The 23,978-nt window shown below is 43.0% G+C and overlaps 1 protein-coding gene and 1 pseudogene across 2 annotated transcripts in view; one reads left to right on the plus strand and one right to left on the minus strand.

The window, feature by feature from the left end:
• The window catches only part of LOC122539994 (interferon alpha-A-like), a 57,489-nt gene that overhangs the window by 29,668 nt on the left and 3,843 nt on the right, over positions 1-23,978 (minus strand). The window contains exons 2-4 of one of the 2 annotated variants that reach the window (XM_087977907.1): positions 12,302-12,382; positions 11,378-11,617; positions 9,300-11,266 (exon numbers count right to left, since the gene is read on the minus strand). In XM_087977907.1, the coding sequence (XP_087834033.1) occupies positions 11,168-11,266; positions 11,378-11,617; positions 12,302-12,382 (420 nt within the window). In that variant the 3' untranslated portion in view covers positions 9,300-11,167. Of the gene's footprint in view, positions 1-9,299; positions 11,267-11,377; positions 11,618-12,301; positions 12,383-23,978 lie in introns of those variants that run through there. The other variant, XM_087977908.1, reaches the window with a different exon arrangement.
• Positions 17,856-22,793, plus strand: LOC148141795 (interferon a3-like; annotated as a pseudogene).

Raw genomic sequence — 23,978 nt, forward strand, 5'->3', positions numbered from 1 at the left:
TTCTACCTTCTAACCAGTTCTGTATCCAAATGGCTAGTTCTCCCTGTAATCTGTGAGATCTAACCTTGCTAATCAGTCTCCCATGGGGAACCTTGTCGAACACATTACTGAAGTCCATATAGATCAAATGTACTGCTCTGCCCTCATCAATCCTCTTAGTTACTTCTTCAAAAAACTCTATCAAGTTTGTGAGATGATTTCCCACGTACAAAGCCATGTTGACTATCCTGAATCAGTCCTTGCCTCTCCAAATACATGTACATCCTGTCCCTCAGGATTCCCTCTCACTACCGAGTCCAGGCTCACCGGTCTATAGTTCCCTGTCTTGTCTTTACCACCCTTCTTAAACAGTGGCACCACTTTTGCCAACCTCCAGTCTTCTGGCACCTCACCTGTGACTATCAATGATACAAATATCTCAGCAAAAGGCCCAGGAATCACTTCTCTAGCTTCCCACAGAGTTCTCGGGTACACCAGATCAGGTCCTGGGGCTTTATCCACTTTTAACCATTTCAAGACATCCAGTACTTCCTCCTCTGTAAACTGGACATTTTGCAAGATGTCACCATCTATTTCTCTACAGTCAACATCTTCCATATCCTTTTCCACACTAAATACTGATGCAAAATATTCATTTAGTATTTCCCCCATTTTCTGTGGCTCCACACAAAGGCCGCCTTGCTGATCTTTGAGGGGCCCTATTCTCTCCATAGTTACCCTTTTGTCCTTAATATATTTGTAAAAACCCTTTGGATTCTCCTTAATTCTATTTGCCAAAGCTATCTCATGTCCCCATTTTGCCCCCCTGATTTCCCTCTTAAGTATACTCCTACTGCCTTTATACACTTCTAAGGATTCATTCGATCTATCCTGTCTATATCAGAGATGCTTCCTTCTTTTTCTTAACCAAACCCTCAATTTCTTTAGTCATCCAGCATTCCCTATACCTACCAGCCTTCCCTTTCAACCTGATAGGAATGTACTTTCTCTGGATTTTTGTTATCTCATTTCTGAAGGCTTCCCATTTTCCAGCCGTCCCTTTACCTGCGAACATCTGCCTCCAATCAGCTTTCAAAAGTTCTTGCGTAATACCATCAAAATTGGCCTTTCTCCAATTTAGAACAGTTTAGATCTGGTCTATCCTTTTCCATCACTACTTTAAAACAAATAGAATTATGGTCGCTGGCCCCAAAGTGCTCCCCCACTGACACCTCAGTCACCTGCCCTGCCTTATTTCCTAAGAGTATGTCAAGTTTTGCACCTTCTCTAGTAGGTATATCCACATACTGAATCAGAAAATTGTCTTGTACGCACTTAAGAAATTCCTCTCCATCTAAATCTTTAACACTATGGCAGTCCCAGTCAATGTTTGGAAAGTTAAAATCCTCTACCATAACTACCCTATTATTCTTACAGATAGCTGAGATCTCCTTACAAGTTTGTTTTTCAATTTCCCTCTGACTATTCGGGGGTCTATAATACAATCCTAATAACGTGATCATCCCTTTCTTATTTCTCAGTTCCACCCATATAACGTCCCTGGATGCATTTCTGGGAATATCCTCCCTCAGTGCAGCTGTAATGCTATCCCTTATCAAAAATGCCACTCCCCCTCCTCTCTTGCCTCCCCTTCTATCCTTCCTGTAGCATTTATATCATGGAACATTAAGCTGCCAGTCCTGCCCATCCCTCAGCCATGTTTCCGCAATTGCTATGATACCCCAGTCCCATGTTCCTAACCATGCCCTGAATTCATCTGCCTTCCCTGTTAGACCCCTTGCATTGAAATAAATGCAGTTTAATTTATTAGTCCTACCTTATTAGTCCTACTGTTTAACTCACTTCTGTTCTCAGTTGTACCCGTCTCAGATCGATCTCTTTCCTCACTATCTCCCTGGGTCCCACTCCCCCACCTTACTAGTTTAAATCCTCCCAAACAGTTCTCACAAATTTCCCTGCCAGTCTATTAGTCCCCTTCCAATTTAGGTGCAATCCGTCCTTCTTGTACAGGTCACTTCTACCCCAAAAGAGATTCCAATGATCCAAAAAAGTGAATCCTTCTGCCATACATCAGCTCCTCAGTCATGCATTCATCTGCTCTTTCCTTCTATTCCTGCCCTCACTAGCTCGTTGCACTGGGAGTAATCCAGATATTATTACCCTTGAGGACCACCTTTTTAAATTCCTGTCTATCTCTCTGTAATCTCCCTTCAGAATCTCAACCTTTTCCCTTCCAATGTCGTTGGTTCCAATGTGGACAATGACCTCTTGCTGGCCCCTCTCCCCCTTGAGAACATTCTACACCCTCTCTGAGACATCCTTGATCCTGGCACCAGGGAAACAACACACCATTCTGCTTTTTTCTCTGCTGGCCACAGAAACATCTGTCTGTACCTCTGACACAATTGATCACTTGGAATCCCCTAACACAATTGATCACTTGGAAGCCAACATACCCCTCGTTGCATTAGAGCCAGTCTCAATACCAGAAACTTGGCTGTTCGTGCTACGTTCCCCTAAGAATCCATCACCCCCTACATTTTCCAAAACAGCACACCTGTTTGAAATGGGTATATCCACAAAGACTCCTGCCCTAGGTGCCGACCTCTCTCACCCTTCCTGAGTTAACCCGTCTATGTGCATGTATCTGAGACTTTCCCCCCTTCCTATAACTGCGATCCATCACATACTGTTGCTATTGCAAATTCCTCATTACTTCTATCTGCCTCTCCAACCGATCCACTCGATCTGATAAGATTCGCATCCAACAATATTTATGGCAGATATAATCTGCAGTAACCCTTAAACTCCCACATCTGACAAGAAGTACATATTACTGCAAAGGCCATTTTTGCTCCTTCACAATCTACAGACCCAGAAAATAACACCGTCTTATTCCTCTACAAACACTGTCCCAGGTTAAATTAATAGCTAAGGCTTATATTTTAAGTTTAATCAAGAGACTTATCTCCAAAAACATATAATCAAGAAATAATCCACTATTCTCACTACTGCAGCCTTTCTCTTGGACAGACTTAAAACAACAATGAACTTATCTGATTCTGTGCTGTGAACTTCGCCCAACAGTTCCTCCAAGATTAGTTGTGAATTTCACTGTTTGTTCATTTTCCCAGATGCACTCTGATGTCCAGCAATACACGAATTCAAACAGCAAAGGTGGTAACTTTGTTGGTTCTCTCTCTCTCTCTCTCTCTCTCTCTCTCTCTCTCGCTCTCTCTCTCTCTCCCTCTCTCCTGCACTGTCCTCACCATGTGCATCCTTTGTCTGCTCTTCTCCCTTTTAAACTGCTGTTGTTTTGACTTTTTTTTTCCAAAGTTCCAGCACAATGCAACAGCATATAAAACAGTAATTGCTGCTCCTGGAATTCGAGGAAATCACCTCCAACACCTAAAATACCTCAAAAATATTTTGGGGACAGTCCATATCACAATAGAGGAGGTGTTGGATGTATTAGAATGTGGAAAGGTGGATAAATCTCTTGGTCCTGACCAGATATATCCAAGAATATTGCAAAATGCTAGAGAAGAAATTGTGAGAGCCCTGGCTGATATTTGCGCATTATCATTAGACATGGCTGAGGTCATGAAAGACTGGAGGGTAGCAAATGTTGTGCAATTATTCAAGAAGGGCTGCAAAGAAAAGCCTGGGTATTATAGACCAGTAAGCCTCATATCTGTGGTGGGTAAGTTACTTGAGAAGATTCTGAGGGATCAGATAGACATACATTTGGAAAGATAGGGTTTGACTAAGAATAGTCAGCATGGTTTTGTGTGTGGGAGATCATGCCTCACAAATTTGTAAGATTTCTTTGATGAAATGACCAAGAAGATTGACAAGGGTTGTAGATGTAGTCTATACGGATTTCAGTAAGACCTTTGATAGGTTCCACATGGTAGGCTGCACAGGTAGACAGGGCAGTGAAGAAGATTTTGGCACACTGGCCATCATCAGTCAGGGCACTGAATATAGAAGTTAGAAAGTTAAGTTGCAGTTATACAGGATATTGGTGAGGCCGCACTTGGAGTATTGTGTTCTGTTTTGGTCACCTTTCTATAGGAAGAATTATTAAACTGGAAAGAGTGCAGAAGAAATTTACAAGGACATTGTCTGAACTCAACGGTCTGAGTTATAGGGAGAAGTTGAACAAGCTAGGACTTTTCTTTAGAGTGTAGGAGACTGAGCGGGTATCTTATAGAAATGTGTAAGATCATGAGTGGCATGGATAGGGTCAATGCACTCAATCTTTCTCCCAGGCTTTAAATCGAGGACTAGAGGGCATCAGTTTAGAGTTGGAGGGAAAAGAATAAAATGGAAACTGAGGGGCAACATTTTTACACAGAGGGTGGTACGCATTTGGAATGAGCTGCCAGTGGAAGTGGTTGAGGCGGGTACGTTAACAACATTTTAAAAGGATTTGGATAAATACATGGAAAGGAAAGGTTTAGAAGGATATGGGCCAAGTGCAAGGAAAGAGGGTTAGTTGGACAGACATTTTGGTCAGCATGGACAAGTTTGGGACAAAGGGTCTGTTCTGTGCAGTAGGACTGTATGATTCTTCTATGCATAAAGTAGTAAATAAAGTTAAAAATTCAGAATAACAATGGAGCAGAGGGAAAGAATGGATTATTTTAGTGAATGAGGTTGCAAGTAGATCTTATTAGCATTACCTTATGGATAAACAGTTAGAAAGATATCATCTGTAATGATATCTTCTTCTCCCGGCTTACAGGCAAAAACTCAAGCAGGAGACCCCCTCGTGGATACAGGTCCAGTGCTGGTCAGAGCAGGCAGAGGATCAACTCCGGTGCTGTCTGGAATTAGCTGATTGGGCTGTGTTCAAACAATCCACAGGTACCTTGGACGAGTACGCCACCATCATCACAGACTTTATCAGCAAGTGTGTGGAGGACTGCATACCGAGGAAGTCAATCCAGGTGTTCCCCTACAGGAAACTCTGAATGAATCAGGACATACAGAACCTGCCAAAAACCAGGCGTGAGGCCTTCAGATCAAGAGCTCCACTCAAATATAAGGAATCCAGACAAGTATGATCTTTACAGAGCCATTAAAATAGCCAAGGACCAATACCGATCCAAACTAGAGACCCAGACAGACACCCAGCGACTATGGCAAGGAGTGAATGACATCACAGGTTCTAAAAAGAGACAGTGTAAGATAGCAGATGATGACACATCCTTCCCAGATTGTGTGAATGTCTTCTATGCTCGCTTTGAGCAGAATTTTGGTGGAGAGGTTACACCTATTCTGACATGTCCTGACGAACCTATCCCAACAGCCACTGCATCAGAGGTCAGATCTGTTTTCCTTTGTGTCAATCCAGATGGAGTACCAGGCCATGCACTCAGAGCATGCGCAGATCAACTGGCAGAGGTGTTCTGGGACATCTTCAACCTCTTCCTGCAGCAGTCCCCTGTCCTTGCCTGTTTCAAGAGGGCCAACATCATCCCTGTGCCTACAAAGGCTCCTGCAGCATGCCTCAATGACTACCCAGTGGCCCTAACTTCAGTGATCATGAAGTGCTTTGAAAGGGTGGTCATGGCATTAATCAACTCCAACCTCCCACTACTCATGACCCACTCCAATTTGCCTATCGAACCAACAGATCCACTTCAGATGTCCTTCACTCCTCCCTAGAACATCTTGACACCAAGAACAGCTACGTAAGAATCCTACTCATTGACTACAGTTCAGCCTTCAATACTATTATCCTCTTGAAACTGATTACTAAACTTAGATCTTGGACTAAGCCCCACTCTCTGCAGCTGGATCCTCAGTTACCTGACCCCACAGGCCACAATCAGTGAAGATTGGGGACAATACTTCATTGTTACCAACACTCAACACTGGAGCCTTCCACGAGTGCACACTCAGCCCCCTACCGTTCTCACTGTATACCCATGATTGCATTGCCAAATACCAGACTAATGCCATTCACAAGTTCACTGATGACACCACTATAGTTGGTTGAATCTCAGATGACGACAAAACAGACTACGAACAGGAAGTGGAAGACTTGGAAATATGGTGCACTGAGAACTACCTAGCTCTCAATGCTGGCAAAACCAAAGACCTCATTATTGACTTTCGGCGGATGTTACTCATGTCCCCCTATACATTAACAGCACAGAGGTAGAACGAATGGAGACTGTCAAGCTCCGGGAGTGGTCATCCACAGCAAGCTTTCTTGGTCTCTTCATATGGACACACTGCTTACAAAAGGCCCAACAATGTCTCTTCTTCCTCAGGCAACTGAGGAAATTTGGCATGATGGCAAATACCCTTGCCAACCTTTATAGGTGCACCATCAAGAGCATTCTGTTTGGACGTATCACTATCTGATATGGCAACTGTACCATTCAAGATCGGAGACAATTACAGAGAGTGGTGAACTCGGCCCAGACAATCACAAAGGCCAACCTCCCATTTATAGAATCCATCTACCAGGCCCACTGTCAAGAAAAGGTCAATCTCAAAGATCCATCCTACTTTTCTATAACCTCTATCATCGGGGAGCAGGTACAGAAGCCTGAACACATGCACCAGCCAGTTTCGAAACAGTTTCTACCCGACTGTTGTTAGAATACTGAATGGACTCACAAACTTGCCTGTACCTGTGTTTCTTTTTGTTTTTGCCTCTGTTTTCCTATTATTTATTTATCTGTGCTACTTAACTATGTGATCTGCCTGTATTGCTCACAAGACAAAGCTTTTCACTGTGCCTCGGTACATGTGACAATAAATTCAATTCAATTCAATGAGCTGAAGGTGGTGGCTCTGTGTTTAGCACTTCTGCCTCACAGTGCTCGGGGCCTGGGCTTGATTCCAACCTTGAACAGCTATCTGTGTGGCTTTTGCACATTCTCCCTGTGACTGTGCGGGTTTCCTCTGGGGTGCTTCCATTTCCTTCCACAGTTTGTGTGGAGCCAAAAGAACTAGGTCAGGTCCTAAATGAACACTTTGTATTCACCAGAGAAGGAATTGGTGGTGGATAATCTCAGAGAAGGGAATGTTGAATTTCTAAGCCAATTGCTATTAAAACAGAAGAAGTGCTATGTAACTAAAAAGTATTAAGATAGATAAGTCCTGGGGTCCTGATGGGATCTATCCCAGAATATTGAGGGAGGCAAGAGAACAAATTGCTGGAGCATTGACAAACATTTTTGTATCTTCTTTGTCTGCAGGTGAGATCTCAGAGGACTGGAGAATAGCCAACATTGTCCATTGTTTAAGAAGGGTCACAGGGATATTCCAGTTAATTACAGGCCTGCGAGCCTCATGTCAGTTGTAGGGAAATTATTGGAAGTGATTCTGTGGACAAGGTTTATGCACATTTACAAATTAATGGACTTATTAGCAATAGACAGCATGGCTTTGTGAAAGGGGTGGGGAAGGGGTGCGGTGTGGTCCTGCCTCACTAGCTTTTTTGAGGAGGCGACGAAGATGATAGACGAAGACAAAGCAGTTATTGTTGACTAAATAGACTTCAGTAAAGCCTTTCACAAGGTCCCTCATGACAGACAGGTACAAAAGGTGAAGTTAAATGGTATTGGGGTGAGCTGGCAAGATGGATACAGAACTGGCTTAATCATAGAAGACAGAGAGTAACAGTGGAAGGATGCTTTTTGGAATGGAGGGTCGTGATTAGTAGTGTTGCACAGGGAACACTGCTGGAGCCTCTACGGTTTATGGTCTATATAAATGATTTGGAGGAAAACATGACTGGTCTAATTAGTAAGTTTGCCGATGATACAAAAATTGGTGGAGTTCCAGATAGTGAGGAGGATTTTCAGTGGCTACAATAAGATATAGATCAGTTGGAGGCATGGGCAAATAAAATAGCAGATGGAGTTTAATCTGGACAAATATGAGGTGATGCATTTTGGAAGGTCAAGTACAGGTGGAAATTATCCAGTGAATGGAGTAATCCTTGGGAGTATTAATATGCAGAGGGATCTGGGTGTGCAGGTCCACAGATCACTGTAGGTGGCAGTACAGATAAATAAGCTAGTAAACAAGGTCAATGGCATGCTTGCCTTCATTGGAAGGAGCATTGAGTTTAAGGATAGGCAAGTTATGCTGTAGCTTTATAGAACTTTAGTTAGGCCACACTTGGAATGTTGCATACAGTTCTGGTCATCACACAGCCAAAAGGATGTGGATGCTTTGGAGAGAGCACAGGAAATGTTTACCAGGACGTTGCCTGGTAGGGGAGATTTTAACTATGAAGAAATGTGGGATAGTTTGGGATTATTGTCACTGAAATACAGGAGGATGAGGGGCAACCTGATGGACATTTACAGGATTGTGAACAACATGGTTGGAGTAAAGTATAAGACTTTTTCCCAGGATAGAGGGCTCAATTACTAGGGGATACAGGTTCAAAGTGTGGGGAGGTGGGTGGAGAGGGGGGAGGTGTTTAAAAGTAATGAGCTAGGCAACTTTTTTACACAATGAGTGGTGAGTGCCTTGGAACACACTGCCAGAGGAGGTGGTGGAAGCAGACACAATAGCAGCATTCAAGAAGTATCTCAACAAATACATGAATAGGAGGGGAATAAAGGGATATGGATCCTGTAGGTGAAGATAGTTTTAGAATGGAAGGCCAAAATATGTTGGTGCAGGCTTGGAGGGCCATTGGGCATGTTCCTGCATTCTATTTTCTTTGTTTTTTGCTCTAGTCCAAAGATGTGCAGATGTGGTGGATTGGCCATGCTAAATTGCACATGGTGTCCAGACATGTGCAGGCTAGGTGAGTTAGCCATAGGAAATGCAAGGTTACAGGAATATGATAAGGGGGCATGGGTCCCGGTGGGATGCTCTTTGGATGGGTAGGGTGAACCCAATTGGTCAAATGGCTTTCTTTCATACTGTAGGGATTCTATTTGAAAACAAAACTATGAAACTGTAAAGACCATATGCTTATATGATAAAGGTCCCGTTCCACATATATTCATCCATCACTTTTGGTTATCGCCTCGAGTTTGAGCTTCTCATCCAGAGCAAGAAGACAGATGTACTTCTGCAAAATTATAAGAATCATACTGCCTAGTAGATAAAAAATTAGGCTCATTGGGTCCAAAGAGAATCACATATTTTGCCTGGTGAGGGAACATCAAATGCTGGAAAAAGGAAAGTAGACTATACGAGGCATATCAGTAGCAGGTAGCAAGTAAAGCAATCTAGAATGGCCATAGTGAGTATGGAAGACTGGTGAATACAGGCAAGAAATTAACATTACTCCAATAAATGTATCATAATCAAAATAATTTATTTGCTAAAACATGCCTTCATTCAGTGTCGAAAGTTTCCACTTTTATAAAAATATTTTTTATTTCCTATAACTTAATAAATATTAATAAATTATATCTTTGGAAACTCAATTCTCATGCAATGCAAAACAGCAGCAGTTCATTACATCAAATGATCAAAATGATAAATATTAATAAATTAAAACAACTTGAAATAAAGTAGTGTTGACCATTTAGAGAACTGGAATGTAAAGATTAGTGTAAGCCAACGATGAGATTGAATGTTATGGACGGCACGGTGGCACAGTGGTTGGCGCTGCTGCCTCACAGCGCCAGAGACCCGGGTTCAATTCCCGCCTCAGGCGACTGACTGTGTGGAGTTTGCACGTTCTCCCCGTGTCTGCGTGGGTTTCCTCCGGGTGCTCCGGTTTCCTCCCACAGTCCAAAGATGTGCAGGGTCAGGTGAATTGGCCATACTAAAATTGCCCGTAGTGTTAGGTAAGGGGTAAATGTAGGGGTATGGGTGGGTTTCGCTTCGGCGGGTCGGTGTGGACTTGTTGGGCCGAAGGGCCTGTTTCCACACTGTAATCTAATCTAATCTAATCTAGTCTGACACTTAAGCCAAAGAATATTTTGTAAATGAGAGCTCTGTTTTAGGCAGAGTGTTATCACTGCAGAATTGTTACTGAAAGTTCAGCAGCTGGAATGAGGAGCTTCAAAAAACTCAATGGAAAGTAACAAGTTACGTTTGACGTAGGGTTTGAACCCATAATATTCTGACTTTGAGTGTCCTCACTGATTCAAATTAATAGGTTGCGTAATTAACAATCCTTTACATTTTCATAAAACAAAACACTTCTTCAAAGAAAAAGAGAGATCTTTAAAGTGACTTCTCATTGACAGTCTGTATTAAATCTGTCAGTGAAAAATCTTCAGTTCTTTTCTCCTTCTTGATCTTGTGTGAAAATTGTAATGCTTATTGCGTGGCAGTATCCTAGCAATCAATTTAACAAAGTTCAAATAATCCCTACAGTGTAGAAACAGGCCATTCCGCCCAACATATCCACCCCGACCCTCCGAAGAGTAACCCACTCAGACCCATACCCCTAACCTATCACTCTACATTCCCCCTGACGAACGCCCCTAACCTACACATCCCTAAGCACTATGGGCAATTTAGCAAAGCCAATTCACCTAAGCTGCACATCTTTGGATTGTGGGAGGAAAGAAGGAAACCCACACAGACACGGAGAATGTGCAAACTCCATACAGACAGTCGCCCGAGGCTGGAATAGAGCCGAGGTCCCTGCCGCTATGAGGCAGCAGTGCTAACCACTGAGCCATCGGGCCACCCATAAGGTGGGGGCAAGGGTGGAGTGAGCGAGTTGGGCCAGTTCCAAAGATGGACTCTGGAAAATCAATCAATGGAGTTGGATAGAAGGAAATGGGTAGATGTAGTGTACTTGGATTTCTAAAAGCTATTTGATAATGCCGCCACATCAAAAATGCTTCCCTACATAAGAACAGATGGGGTCAGCAGTATCATATTAGCATGGGTTAGCCAATTGGTTAGCCAATAGAGCAAAGATTAGTTGAGACTTTGAACTGTAGAAGCTGTCAGTCATTAAAGAAAGCATCAAAAATAGTATTCTTCTCAGATTTCCTTCGTGAAATAGTTAATACAGAAAAATATCTCAGCGATAAATGTGATTAAATAATCATATGTAAAGTATCAGTGAGATAGCATTTGCTCTCCACCAATAATCATACAGTAAAGTATCTTCACAAAACAGTCAAGATATCATTAAGTCTATCTGTAGCGAGTTATTTAAAACTCGTTCTTCCAGCCTCTACTGATCATGCCTTTGGACCTTCTTTTAATTTCCTCTGCTGACTTGCGCCATTATGACAAATAACTGTTGTAAACGGGCTCTAGTCTCAGCGCGGATTATTTCCCAGGAACAGTGACTAAAATGCTGAAAAATGGAAACATTGAGGGAAAAGTGATATTAGAGGATGAAGAGATTTAAAGGGAATGAAATGAACTGAATGCTAGTGATTACACAGTCAATGGCCAATTGTCTCACCTTCTGTTTGAGGAACTTTCGTAGTTTCCTGAAGTATTTCTGAATGGTGGCATTTCTGCTCCGTCTGCCCTCTGTTCCTGACCTCATCACACATTCCTCCAGCTCCCTGAGCTGCCGTTCCAGGAGAAGCCGGACATTTTCCACCTTGCTCCGGGCCCAAGTGACTGACCCCAAATTCATGCTGTAGATCTTGTTGATGTGACGCAAGATTTGATGAAGTATCTGGATCCTGCCCTGGACCTGAACAAAACACACAGGGAACTGAGAGAGGAATTTTTCACTTAACTCCAACTGCTAGAAGGATGAGAGGGAACAGCAGGAAGGATATTGTCACCGAGAGTATGATGAGTGCCTGGAATTCTCTGCCCTTCTTGGCTGTTGAGAAAACTTCAACTCATTCATAATGAACCTGGTTCTGCATCAGAAGCTCTGTATCCTTAAGGCTGCGGCTGGAAATTGGATTCGAACGGGTATATCCACCTAACACAGACACAATGCACTGATTGGTGTCTTACTGTCCATCTTTTATTTCAGCTGAAAATGTGTTGCTGGAAAAGCTCAGCAGGTCAGGCAGCATCCAAGGAGCAGGAGAATCGACGTTTCGGGCATGAGCCCTTCTTCAGGAACGAAACGTCGTTTCGTTTTCAGGAACGAAATGCCCGAAACGTCGATTCTCCTGTTCCTTGGATGCTGCCTGACCTGCTGCGCTTTTCCAGCAACACATTTTCAGCTCTGACCTCCAGCATCTGCAGTCCTCACTTTCACCATCTTTTATTTCAGTCAAACCCAATCGAAAACAGCACTTGACCCTTTACTGAGTCGGTGGGCGTTCTGATATTTAAGTTCTAAGCTGCTGATATGAAACACTTTCCAAAAAACACCTATCAGAAGAATAAAAAATAAAATCCAGTCCAGTGTCCTCACCTGCAAACCCTCTGAAAGCTTCACCATGATGAAGGGCTTGGTTTTGAGCGCGGATCTCTCTCGCCAGGGAAGGCGACCGCCCTGCGAGAAGACATTCATTTATTCAGACAAGATCAGGAACAGAAATGCTGGAGAATCGCTGACTATTAACGGTATAATGGAGCAAAACCAAAAACTATTTAGTGCAGAGCAAACCCAGTGAGATTCCGATCCTGTTCTGGAGGCAACTAAAACTGAACAGTTTTGTGTGTGTGTTTGTGTGTTGTGTGTGTGTTTTGTGTATGTGTTGTGTGTGTTGTGTAGTGTGTGTATGTGTGTTGTGTGTATGTTTTGTGTGTACGTGTGTTGTGTATATGTGTGTGTTGTGTGTGTTTTGTGGTGCGTCTGTGTTGTGTGTGTTTTTTATGTGTGCGTTTTATGTGTGTCTGTTTTGTGTGTGGTTTGTGTGTTGTGTGTGTTTTGTATGTGTCTGTGTTGTGTGTGTGTTTTGTGTGTGTGTTGTGTGTTTTGTGTGTGTGTCTGTGTTGTGTGTGTGTTTTGTGTGTGTCTGTGTTGTGTGTGTTTTTGTGTGTGTGTTTTGTGTGTGTTGTGGGTGTTTTGTGTGTGTTGTGTGTTTTGTGTGTGTCTGTGTTGTGTGTGTGTATTGTGTGTGTTCTGTGTGTTGTGTGCGTGTTGTGTGTCTGTGTTGTGTGTGTGTATTGTGTGTGTTCTGTGTGTTGTGTGCGTGTTGTGTGTCTGTGTTGTGTGTGTGTATTGTGTGTGTTGTGTGTGTATTGTGTGTGTGTTGTGTGTGGAGTGTGTGTGTTGTGTATGTCTGTGTTGTGTGAGTGTAGTATGTGTGTGTTTTGTATGTGTCTGTGTTTCATATGTGTATTGTGTGTGTGTGTCCTCTGCTGGGAGCTGCCACCACCTGAGCTGCCTGTGTATATCCGAGGAGAGCGGTTGAGATGTGGGCATGACGTTCAAAAAATGAAATCTGCTTGCAGGAGTTTGGGACAAGTTTGGGAGAGCAAGAAGTAGTCTACGTGCTAACCCTGTCCTAGGGAAGGTTTCTGAAATCTGGCGATTCCTGAAGCAGTGAGTGAAAGGTGGCTGATAGAAACTTATAGGCAGAACACAGGGGTCAGCTCAAAGATCTGACAACTTGGATTTATATTATTAGTAGGGAATTTTTGGAAATAATAAAGTTTTCTTCAAAGTGAACAGGATTCTCCTCAACAGGATATAATAATGGCTGCTGCATACATTAGAATGTATTTTTCACAGTAACTGATTAAATCAACGTTACTATGACAATGGTGATCTTTTCTCTCATCTTTCTGGCACCGTTTGCAGCCTTTAACATGGTTGATGACATCATATCATCTGCCAGGCTTCTCCAGCAGCTGACTGGAATTGTATTTGCCTCGTTCCATTCTTACCCATGTAATTGTAGCTAGGGAATCATCACTTCTCTTCCTGATCCCACAGTTTCACTTTTGGTATCTACTAAGGTTCTACATACTTCCTAATCAGTCTATCCATGGATGTTATTACACATAGCTGGAGCAGGCATGACTTGAATCTGGGCCTCCCTGCTCAAAGGCAGGGGCACTACCATCCTGGCCCATTTCGCATCTGAACACTGCCTTGTGGTGACATCATCGGAAAACATGGCTTCAGTTTGCATTTACTGTGTATCTGTTTTAGGCACCAAATTCTACCTCACCATCAGCTTTCTCCACTCGCCCGGTCTCTGAACTGTCAGACTACTGATCCAAAGTCCTCTTCTGATGGAGAACTTTCTTTCCAATATAAATCTGAGGAATTGTCTTATGAAGGAAGGTTGAAGGTTGAGGGCCTGGAGCCTGTATCCACTGACATATAGAATAATGAGAGGTCATCTTATTGAAAAATATGGATTCTGAGAGGACTTGACCAAGTAGATGCTGAGATGTTTCCCCTTATAGAACATAGAACAGTACAGCATAGTACAGGCCCTTCAGCCCACAATGTTGTCGTGAGCATTTATCTTAATCTAAGATCAACCTAACATACACAGCCCTCAATTTACTGCTATCCATGTATTTGTCTAGCAGTCACTTAAATGTCCCTAATGTCTCTGACTCTTCTACCGCTGCTGGCAGAGCATTCCACCTGCTCACCACTCTCTGTGTAAAGAACCTACCTCTGACATCTCCCTTAAACCTTCCTCCAATCACCTTAAAATTATGGTCCCTTGTGACAGCCATTTCTGCCCTGGGGAAAATTCTCTGGCCATCTACTCTACCTATGCCTCTCATTACCTTGTACACCTCTATCAAGTCACCTGTCTTCCTTCTTCTCTCCACCGTGAAAAGCCCTAGCTTACCCAATGTCTCTTCATATGACAATCCCTCCAATCCAAGCAGCATCTTGGTAAATCTCGCCTCGCTAAAGCATCTACATCCTTCCTATAATGAGGTGATCAAAACTGAACACAACATTCCAAGTGTGATCTAACCAGGGTTTTATAGAGCTGCAGCAAAGCCGCGTAGCTCTTAAACTCAATCCACCTGTTAATGAAAGTCAAAACACCATATGCCTTCTTAACAACCCTATCAACTTGGGTTGCAACTTTGAGGGATCTGTAGGCATGGACTCCAAGATCCTGCTGTTCTTCCACACCGTCAAAAATCCTATCCTTAACCCTGTATTCAGCATTCAAATTAGACCTTCCAAAATGAATCACTTTGCATTTATCCAGGTTGAACTCCATCTGCCATTTCTCAGCCCAGCTTTGCATCCTGTCAATGTCTTGACAGCCCTTGACACTATCTACAACACCACCGAACTTTGCGTCATTGGCAAACTTACTAACCCACCCTTCCACTTCTTCATCCAAGTCATTTATAGAAAGTACAAAGAGCAGAGGCCCAACAACAGATCCCTGTGGGACACCACTGGTCACCGACCTTCAGGTGGAATACTTTCCATCCACTACCACTCACTGTCTTCTTTTGGCCATCTAATTCTGTGTCCAGACAGCCAAGTTTCCCTGTATGCCATACTTCTTAACTTTCTGTATATGCCTACCTTGGGGAACCTTAGCAAAGGCCATACATACTGAAATCCATATACACCCCATTCACTGCTCGATCTTCATCAACCTGTTTCATCACATCCTCAAAGAACTCAATAAGGCTTGCGAGTCATGACCTGCCCCTCACAAACCTATGCTGACTATCTTTAATCTATCTATGTTTTTCCAAATAGTCATAAACCCTAACTCTCAGAGTCCTTTCCAGTACCTTGCTTACCACAGATGTAAGACTGACTGGTCTGTAATTCCCAGGGATTTCCCTAGTTCCTTTCTTGAACAGAGGAACAGCATCTGCCTCCCTCCAATCATCTGGTACTACTCCCATGGAGAGTAAGGATGAAAACATCATCACCAGTGGTGCAGCAATCACATTCCTCACTTCCCATAGTAACCTCGGATATATCTCCAACCATGGGGACTTATCTATATTGATACTTCCCAGAATTTCCAGCACACCCACTTCCATCATGTCAATCTGTTCAAGCCTATTAACCTGGTCTACAGTGTTCTCACTATCAACAAGGTCCCTCTCTCCAGTGAATACTAAAGCAAAAAGCTCATTTAGGTCCTCTCCTGCCTCTTCAGATTCCAGGCACAAGTTCCCTCCATTTTCCCTGCCCTACCTTCTCTCTGATCATTCTCTTATTCCTCATGTATGTGTAGAATGCCTTTGGGTTTTCCCTAATCCCTGCCACCAAAGCTGTTTTGTGCCCTCACCGAGCTCTCCTCAGTCCATTTTTGAGTTCTTTCCTACCTACCTTGTAATTCTCTACAGCTGTGCCATATCCTTGTTTCCTCAATCTTCAGTAAGCTTCCTTCTTCCTCTTAGAGTCATAGAGTCATAGAGATGTACAGCATGGAAACAGATCATTCGGTCCATCCCATCCATGCTGACCAGATATCCCAACCCAATCAAGTCCTACCTGCCAGCACCCGGCCCATATCCCTCCAAACCCTTCCTATACATATACCCATCCAAATGCCTCTTAAATGTTGCAATTGTACCACTTCCTCTGGCAGGTCATTCCTTAAACATACCACCCTCTGGTGAAAATGTTGCTCATTAGGTCTCTTTCTGGACTCACCGACACCAGGGAAAATACTTTGTCTATGTATCCTATCCATGCCCCTCATAATTTTGTAAACCTCTATAAGGTCACCCCTCAGCCTCTGACACTGCAGGGAAAACAGCCCCAGCCTTTTCAGCCTCTCCCTATAGCTCAAATCCTCCAACCCTGGCAACATCCTTGTAAATCTTTTCTGAACCCTTTCAAGTTTTACAACATCCTTCCGACAGGAAGGAGACCAGAATTGCACGCAATATTCCAAAAATGGCCAAACCAATGTCCTGTACAACCACAACATGACCTCCCAATTCCTGTACTCAATACTCTGACCAGTAAAGGAAAGCATACCAAACACCTTCTTCACTAACCTATCTACCTGTGACTCCATTTTCAAGGAGCTATGAACCTGCACTCCAAGGTCTCTGTGTTCAGCAACACTCCCTAGGACCTTACCATTAAGTGTATAAGTCCTGCTAAGATTTGCTTTCCCAAAATGCAGCACCTCACATTTATCTGAATTAAATTCCATCTGCCACTTCTCAGCCCATTGGCTCATCTGTTCCAGATCTTGTTGTAATCTGAGGTAACCCTCTTCGCTGTCCACTACACCTCCAATTTTGGTGTCATCTGCAAACTTACTAACTGTACCTCTTATGCTCGCATCTAAATCATTTATGTAAATGACAAAAAGTAGAGGACCCAGCACTGATCCTTGTGACACTCCACTGGTCACAGGCCTCCAATCTGAAAAACAACCCTCCACTTCCACCACCATCCCCTATCTTCTACCTTTGAGCCAGTTCTGTATCCAAATGGCTAGTTCTCCCTGTATTCCATGAGATCTAACCTTGCTAATCAGTCTCCCATGGGGAACCTTGTCGAACGCCTTACTGAAGTCCATATAGGTCACGTCCACCACTCTGCCCTCATCAATCCTCTTTGTTACTTCTTCAAAAAACTCTATCGAGTTTGACAGACATGATTTCCCATGCACAAAGCCATGTTGATGATCCCAAATCAGTCCTTGCCTTTCCAAATACATGTACATCCTGTCCTTCAGGATTCCCTCCAACAACTTGCCTACCACCGAGGTCAGGCTCACCGGTCTATAGTTCCCAGGCTTGTCCTTACCACCCTTCTTAGACAATGGCACCAAGTTAGCCAACCTCCAGTCTTCCGGCACCTCACCTGTGACTATCAATGATACAAATATCTCAGCAAGAGGCCCAGTATTCACTTCTCTAGCTTTCCACAGAGTTCTAGGGTACACCTGATCAGGTCCTGGGGATTTATCCACCTTTAACCATTTCAAGACATCCAGCACTTAGTCCTCTGTAATCTGGACATTTTGCAAGGTGTCACCATCTATTTCCCTATATTCTATATCTTCCATATCCTTTTCCACAGTAAATACTGATGCAAAATACTCGTTTAGTATCTCGCAACCAGAATCTCACTTTCCGAATGTCATGGCCACACCTCGCCAGTCCCTCCGCCGATATACACCGGCAGCTCAGGCAGTGGTAGCTCACAGCACCGTCCAGCCTCTCTCACACACACAGAGGACTCGACACTTAAGGAGATCGCTTCGGCTTCACAAGCGGCTGCATTGGGACTCCTGGAGGTTCACTCAGTGAGAAAGGAACCGGTTTAGGAGTTACTCGAGATCAATTCCTTCCGCTCAGGGTTTCCATCTGGTTCGGTGCAGCATGGCTCTGGGGAGTATTTGGAGATTTTGGACGGTGCTGGTGTTGTTGTCCGGGACCCTGAGTCTGGACTGTGAGAGGCTGCACTTACAGCAAGTTCTCAACACAGAGACTCTGAGCAAACTGCATGAAATGGTGAGTTTCAGCTGACCGGAATCTCAGTGGTTCTGCTCCCGGCTCAATGTCAGATCAGGGAGAAATAGCTTTTAATTTTGTGTCGTTACCGCTCAGTGATTCTCCAGGATCTCAGTTTCTGGGAGTGAATGTAACCGGGACTGTTCTCTCCTCTCAGGGCGGTCCCTTTCCCGGACACTGTTTAAGGCAGAGGGTCTCCCTTAAAACCAAGCCCTTGGACCTGGTGAAACTTTCGGACGGAATGGAGGTGAGTTAAAACTCAATTCATTGTATTCAGACTGTGATTTTACACGAAGTATGTGTGAGATTAACGACACGATCAGAGAGTTCACATCAGAAAATTGAACCGCAGCGATTTCTCCCACTGTGAAAATCTTTACCTCACTCACAAACTGTATCCCAACATGTTTCACCACTTAAAATCTCCTAACGTCTACTTCACCCCTATTTATGCGCCACATTACTTTATAGACTTCTATCAAGTCTCTCCTCAGCCTCCACCGCTCCAGAGAAAACAACCCGAGTTTTATTTCCAATCTCTCCTATTTGCTAATTCAGACAGCATCCTGGGAAACTTGTTCTGCACCCTCTCCAATGCCTCCACGTTCTTCCTGTAAAGTGGTGACCAGAATTCAATGCAATAGTCTACCTGTGGCCTAACCAAAGCTGCAACTTGAGATCCCGACTCTTCTACTCAATTCGCTGACCAATAAAGGCAAGCATGCCATACACCTTCTTTACCACCCCTCTACTTGCATGGTCACTTTCAGGGTGCTACAGACTTGAGCCCCAAGATTTTGCTGTACATCAATTCTGTTCATGGTCCTGCCAATAACAGTGTACTTTTCCTGAACATTTGACTCCCAAAGTGCAGCACCTTACACTAACATGGATTAAAGTCCTTCTGCCATTTCTCTGCCCATATTTGTAACTGTTGTATATTATGCTATATCGTTTGACAACCTTCTATCCACAACTATCCACAACTCTATCAATTTTTGTATCGTCTGCAAACTTACTACCCCAGCCATCTACGTGTTCATCCAAGTCATTTACATATATCACAAACAGCATAGGTCCCAGTATGGATCCTGGCAGAATACCATTAGTCACAGACCTCCAGATGAAATACATGTTCCAAACGACCCTCTGTCTTCTGTGGGCAAGCCAATTCTGAATCCATGTGGTCAAGTCATCATGGATCCCATGCATCTTAATCTTCTGGAAGAGCCTACCATGAGGACTCTTGTCTAAAGCCTTATTGAAATCCATGTAGACAATATCCACTGCTCGACCCTCATCCATCACCTTGGTCACCTTCTCATAAAATAAACCAAGTCAGTAAAACATGACCTGTCCGGTACAAAGCCGTGCTGACTGCTCCTACTTTAGCCACACTTTCCCAAATGCCCGTTAGTCCTATCCCTAAGCAATCTCTCCAATTTCTTCCCAACCACCGATGTGAGACTCACTGATATATAGATTCCTGGATTGTACCTATTTTCCTTCTTGAACAGAGGAACAACATTACCTACTCACTGGTCCACCAGACCCTCTCAAGTGGCTAACAAGGATGCAAAGATCATGGTCAGTTCCCAGCAATCTCCTCTCTTAGATCTCTCAATAACCTGGGGTAGGTACCATCGAGTCCTGGGGACTTAGCCACTTTAATGCTCTTCCAACAACCCAATACCACTCCTTTGTTGATCTCAAAATGCTATAGCATATTAGCATGTGCTGTACAAATCCAACTAACCTCCATATCCTTCTCCTGGGTGAATATTTATGCAAAGACCTCATTTACGATCTCACCCACATCCTCCGCTACTGAGCCCAAGTTCACTCCTTCATCCTTCAGTGGTCCTCCCTTCTCACCATTAATCCTCTTGTTTTGAAGTATGTGTAGAATGCTTCAGGATTTTATTTAATCTTACTTGCCAAGGTCGTTTTATGGCTCCTGCTTGCTCTCCCAATTCACTGCTTGTGTTCATTTCCTCTTTCCCTTATACTCCTCATGGGCTCTGTTTGATTTTGGCTTCCTCGACCTTGGATATGGTTCTTTTCTTTGTTTGAGTAAATTTACAATCTCCCTGGTTATCCAAGGTTCCCTTACCTTACCATCCTTCCTCCTTACTGAAACATGCTAGTCCTGAAATCTCATCAGTGGGTCTTTAAACAATTCCCACATGTCAAATGTGGTCTTCCCTGCTACAACCCTTCTCAACTAACACTCCCTAGCACCTGCCTAATACTGACATAGTTTGCCCTCCCCCAATTTAGTACCTTGCCCCAAGGTCCAGATGTAAACCATATTCACAGCTATCTTAAAACTGTTGGTTTTTCAACAATTTTCAAAACGGTAACAGTTGGTGGCTTTTGATGGGGGCGTGGTGGGGGGGCGGGGTGAGTGGTGAAGGGGGTATGTTGCAGTAGTATATCCCTATCACAGTCATTGCACATATCTTATTTCTCAGCTCTGCTCGTATTGTCTCAGTTTTTCACTCTCACATTCCACAGAGTTCTTGTAAGTTTCTCAAGTTATCTAAATCGAACACGCTATAAAAATTTCACTTCCACTATCTCCTTACTCCCATTGCTATCATAAATGCAACTGGTACAGCCCATCAGTGTGTCCAGTTCATGCCATGTCTGTACTGTATTTGAGTTTTCCTTGTTTGCTATTAGCATTGTCACTACTTGTCCCATCTACTCAAATAATTTGACTTATTTCCCCTTAAGTGCGTCTACACTGTTCACTGCAGCACTGGCCACTGAATTGTGAGTTATCACATTACCATTGAGCTGACGCTGAAGGACGTTCAGCAGGGCTGTCACTGAGAATCATTTTGCCTCCTTAAAATTCAACTCTCGCACTCAACAAACAATCCCCTTCCTGCTATCTGAATCACTGCATCTGGGCTTCTGTTCCCAGGTCACACTATGTATTTCTCATATGCCTCTGATTTTTCTATGTCACGTCCAAGTCCAAAATAACCAACATCCTTTGCCATACTGGAAATGGGATTCCTTACCATGTCATGGCTTTTTTCTGGCTCCTTGAAGTTCGATTTTGCACTATTTAATTTTATTCTTTGCAACAGCAACTTGAGATGAATTCAGTACAGACCAGGCAAAATTCATGCTCCATTTTCTGTGAATAAGTAAAAGACCACCTCCTTATCTGTTCATTCTCTTCTTGATTTTTCATCAACCTCCCTCTTTAGCGTGATGCTTGTTACCTTTGTTTTCTAAATAATGTAAATTCAAATTACAGTTACCTTCCTTCTTGTGTTTTGTACCAATCAATCTCCAAGCATTTTTTGTCCCCCTAATTTAATTTGCTAGTTCTCCCATCTGATTGAGCCTGTTTCCTCGTATGTAGAACTGAATGTTAATTGTTCAGAATCAGTCCTGTTTCATTGTGATTTCTACAATTCTAAGTTACTGAATCCTCCAAATCCTTTTCCTCTGCCTCCGATGTACTTGTATCGAATCCATGGATTTAAAGACTCGCATTGCTTATTTTTCATTGATCTGATCATGTTTGATTTGTATGTACTTTTGCAAGAGCCTTTTTAACATACTAAAACTAAGCGTCTGTAATTTGAACATGTAATGATTATTTGCTCATTGTTTTATTTAATCTAACATGACCCCAAATGAACAGCACTAATGTCCCTGTCCTAATCTTGTGTGTGTTGTACAGATGCAGGACAGGATTGAGATTATCCATCATACCCTGCACCACATCAACAAGATCTACAGCATGAATCTGGGTTCAGTACCATGGGCCTGGGACAAGGTGGAAAACTTTTGTCTCCTCCTGGAGCAACAGCTGAGAGAGTTGTAAGACTGTCTGAGGAAACCAGGATCTGACCACAAGTTGAAGAGAAATGCTGCCATTCAACATTACTTCAGGAAACTGGAAAAGTTTCTCAAACACAAGGTATGACAATTCAGAACTAAGTGTGTAATTCCTGGCAAGCAATACATTTTTCAACATTTAACTTGACTCATTCTCAAATGCATTTACTTGAATATTTTACCTTTTCAGAAATTCAGCGAATGTTCCTGGGAAATCATCCATGCTGAGACCAGAGCCCGTTTACAACAGTTGCGTTTCATTATGGCACAAGTCAGCAAAAGAAACTGAAAAGTACATATTTACTACACACCAGAACAATGAATATTTATTTCAAAGACTTTCCATTGAAACTATTTATTTCTGCTTGGAAGAAATGTTGTGTCACAAACGTACAATGAGAATGTTAGTCGGACTATTTACGATAATTCACTGTTATTTATTGTTGTGATATTTTCTTTTGATGCAATGTTAAAGATTCATTGTGTGTATAGTCTGTTTTGGAATGTCAGACCGTCAAAGACATGTACTTGCACTACAGCAAAGTCTCAATCATATTGACCTTGACACTAATGAATTTGTATTTGCCAATCTTGGAAACCATGTCAGTTATTTTCATTTGTGTACATTTATTGGCATGATGTCTTAATTTATTGAAATGGTACTGTTTAATAGGATGTGTTATTTAACTTAAATATATTAATTTAATACTATTTATTATACGTTGGGAAGTATGCTATTTTTCCAACTGTGAAATTTTATACTGAGTAACGGCTCAATGAAATAAATAAAGTTGTTTTAACAATATTACACATTTTCATGAATTGGCATTTATTTTTGATTTCTGTCATTTAACCTTCTGACACTGAGTATAAATGCAGTGAGTATTTCTGTCTGAAGCCTGTTACTCCTAGTCCTCCTCATCTCCAACATCAATTTTGCTCTATCAAATTGTCCTTACTCCTCAGATCCACAAATCTATTTTAAACTGCACTATCCCATGGTCATCTGGAAGCCTCTACCCCTCCCTTTCCTTCAGACTCCATTCCCTCAGACACATACTTTCCCCTCCACTCCCTTGTCAGCATACAGTGGCCTCCATTCCCTCAAGAACACCTCAAACACCTCTTTTTTCACTCCCAACACTGTGTCCTCCACAACTCCATGGTACCTACCCCTACAACTGCAGAAGGTGTAGCAACTGCCCATTTGACTCCTCCCTCCTCAGTATTCAAGGACCCAAGTATGTCTACTGCATTCACTACTCACAATGTGCTCTACTCTACACAGGAGAAACAAAGTCTAGACTAGGTGACTGCTTTGCAAAACATCTGTTTTCTGACTAGAAAAAAGACCCTGAGCTTCCAGTTGCCTGCCACTTTAACACACCATCCTTTTCCCTGGCTAACATCCCTGTCTCAGGCTCGCTGGAGTGTTCCAACAAAGCTCAGCAAAAGCTGGAAGAACAACACTTTGTTTTTAGCATGGGTACACTGCAACCTCCTGGACTCAGTAATGACTCCAATACCTTCAGGGTGTGAAATCATCCACATCCGTCCCTGTAGCCTGACACACACGGTCGTGTTACCATATAGTCTGCTGTTACACACAATACATTGTTAGCCACAAACAGTTCCCATTAATACATGTTCACCCTACTCGCCAGATCATTAGCCAATGATCTTTCTGCCCAGCTGTTCAATTCTCTCTTTGGGCTCTATCGCTACCCATCATGAACTCCTTAACGCCGAATACACACACCATCCCTCAGCCCCCCACCCTATCTTCTCCATATAATCTGACATTTTCCAAGCTGCCATCTGTTCTGAGGAAGGGTCACCAGACC

This window comes from Chiloscyllium plagiosum, unplaced genomic scaffold, assembly GCF_037043375.1.
Source record: "Chiloscyllium plagiosum isolate Xiang-an unplaced genomic scaffold, Cpla_swu_hap1 HiC_scaffold_32, whole genome shotgun sequence".
NCBI lineage: Eukaryota > Metazoa > Chordata > Chondrichthyes > Orectolobiformes > Hemiscylliidae > Chiloscyllium > Chiloscyllium plagiosum.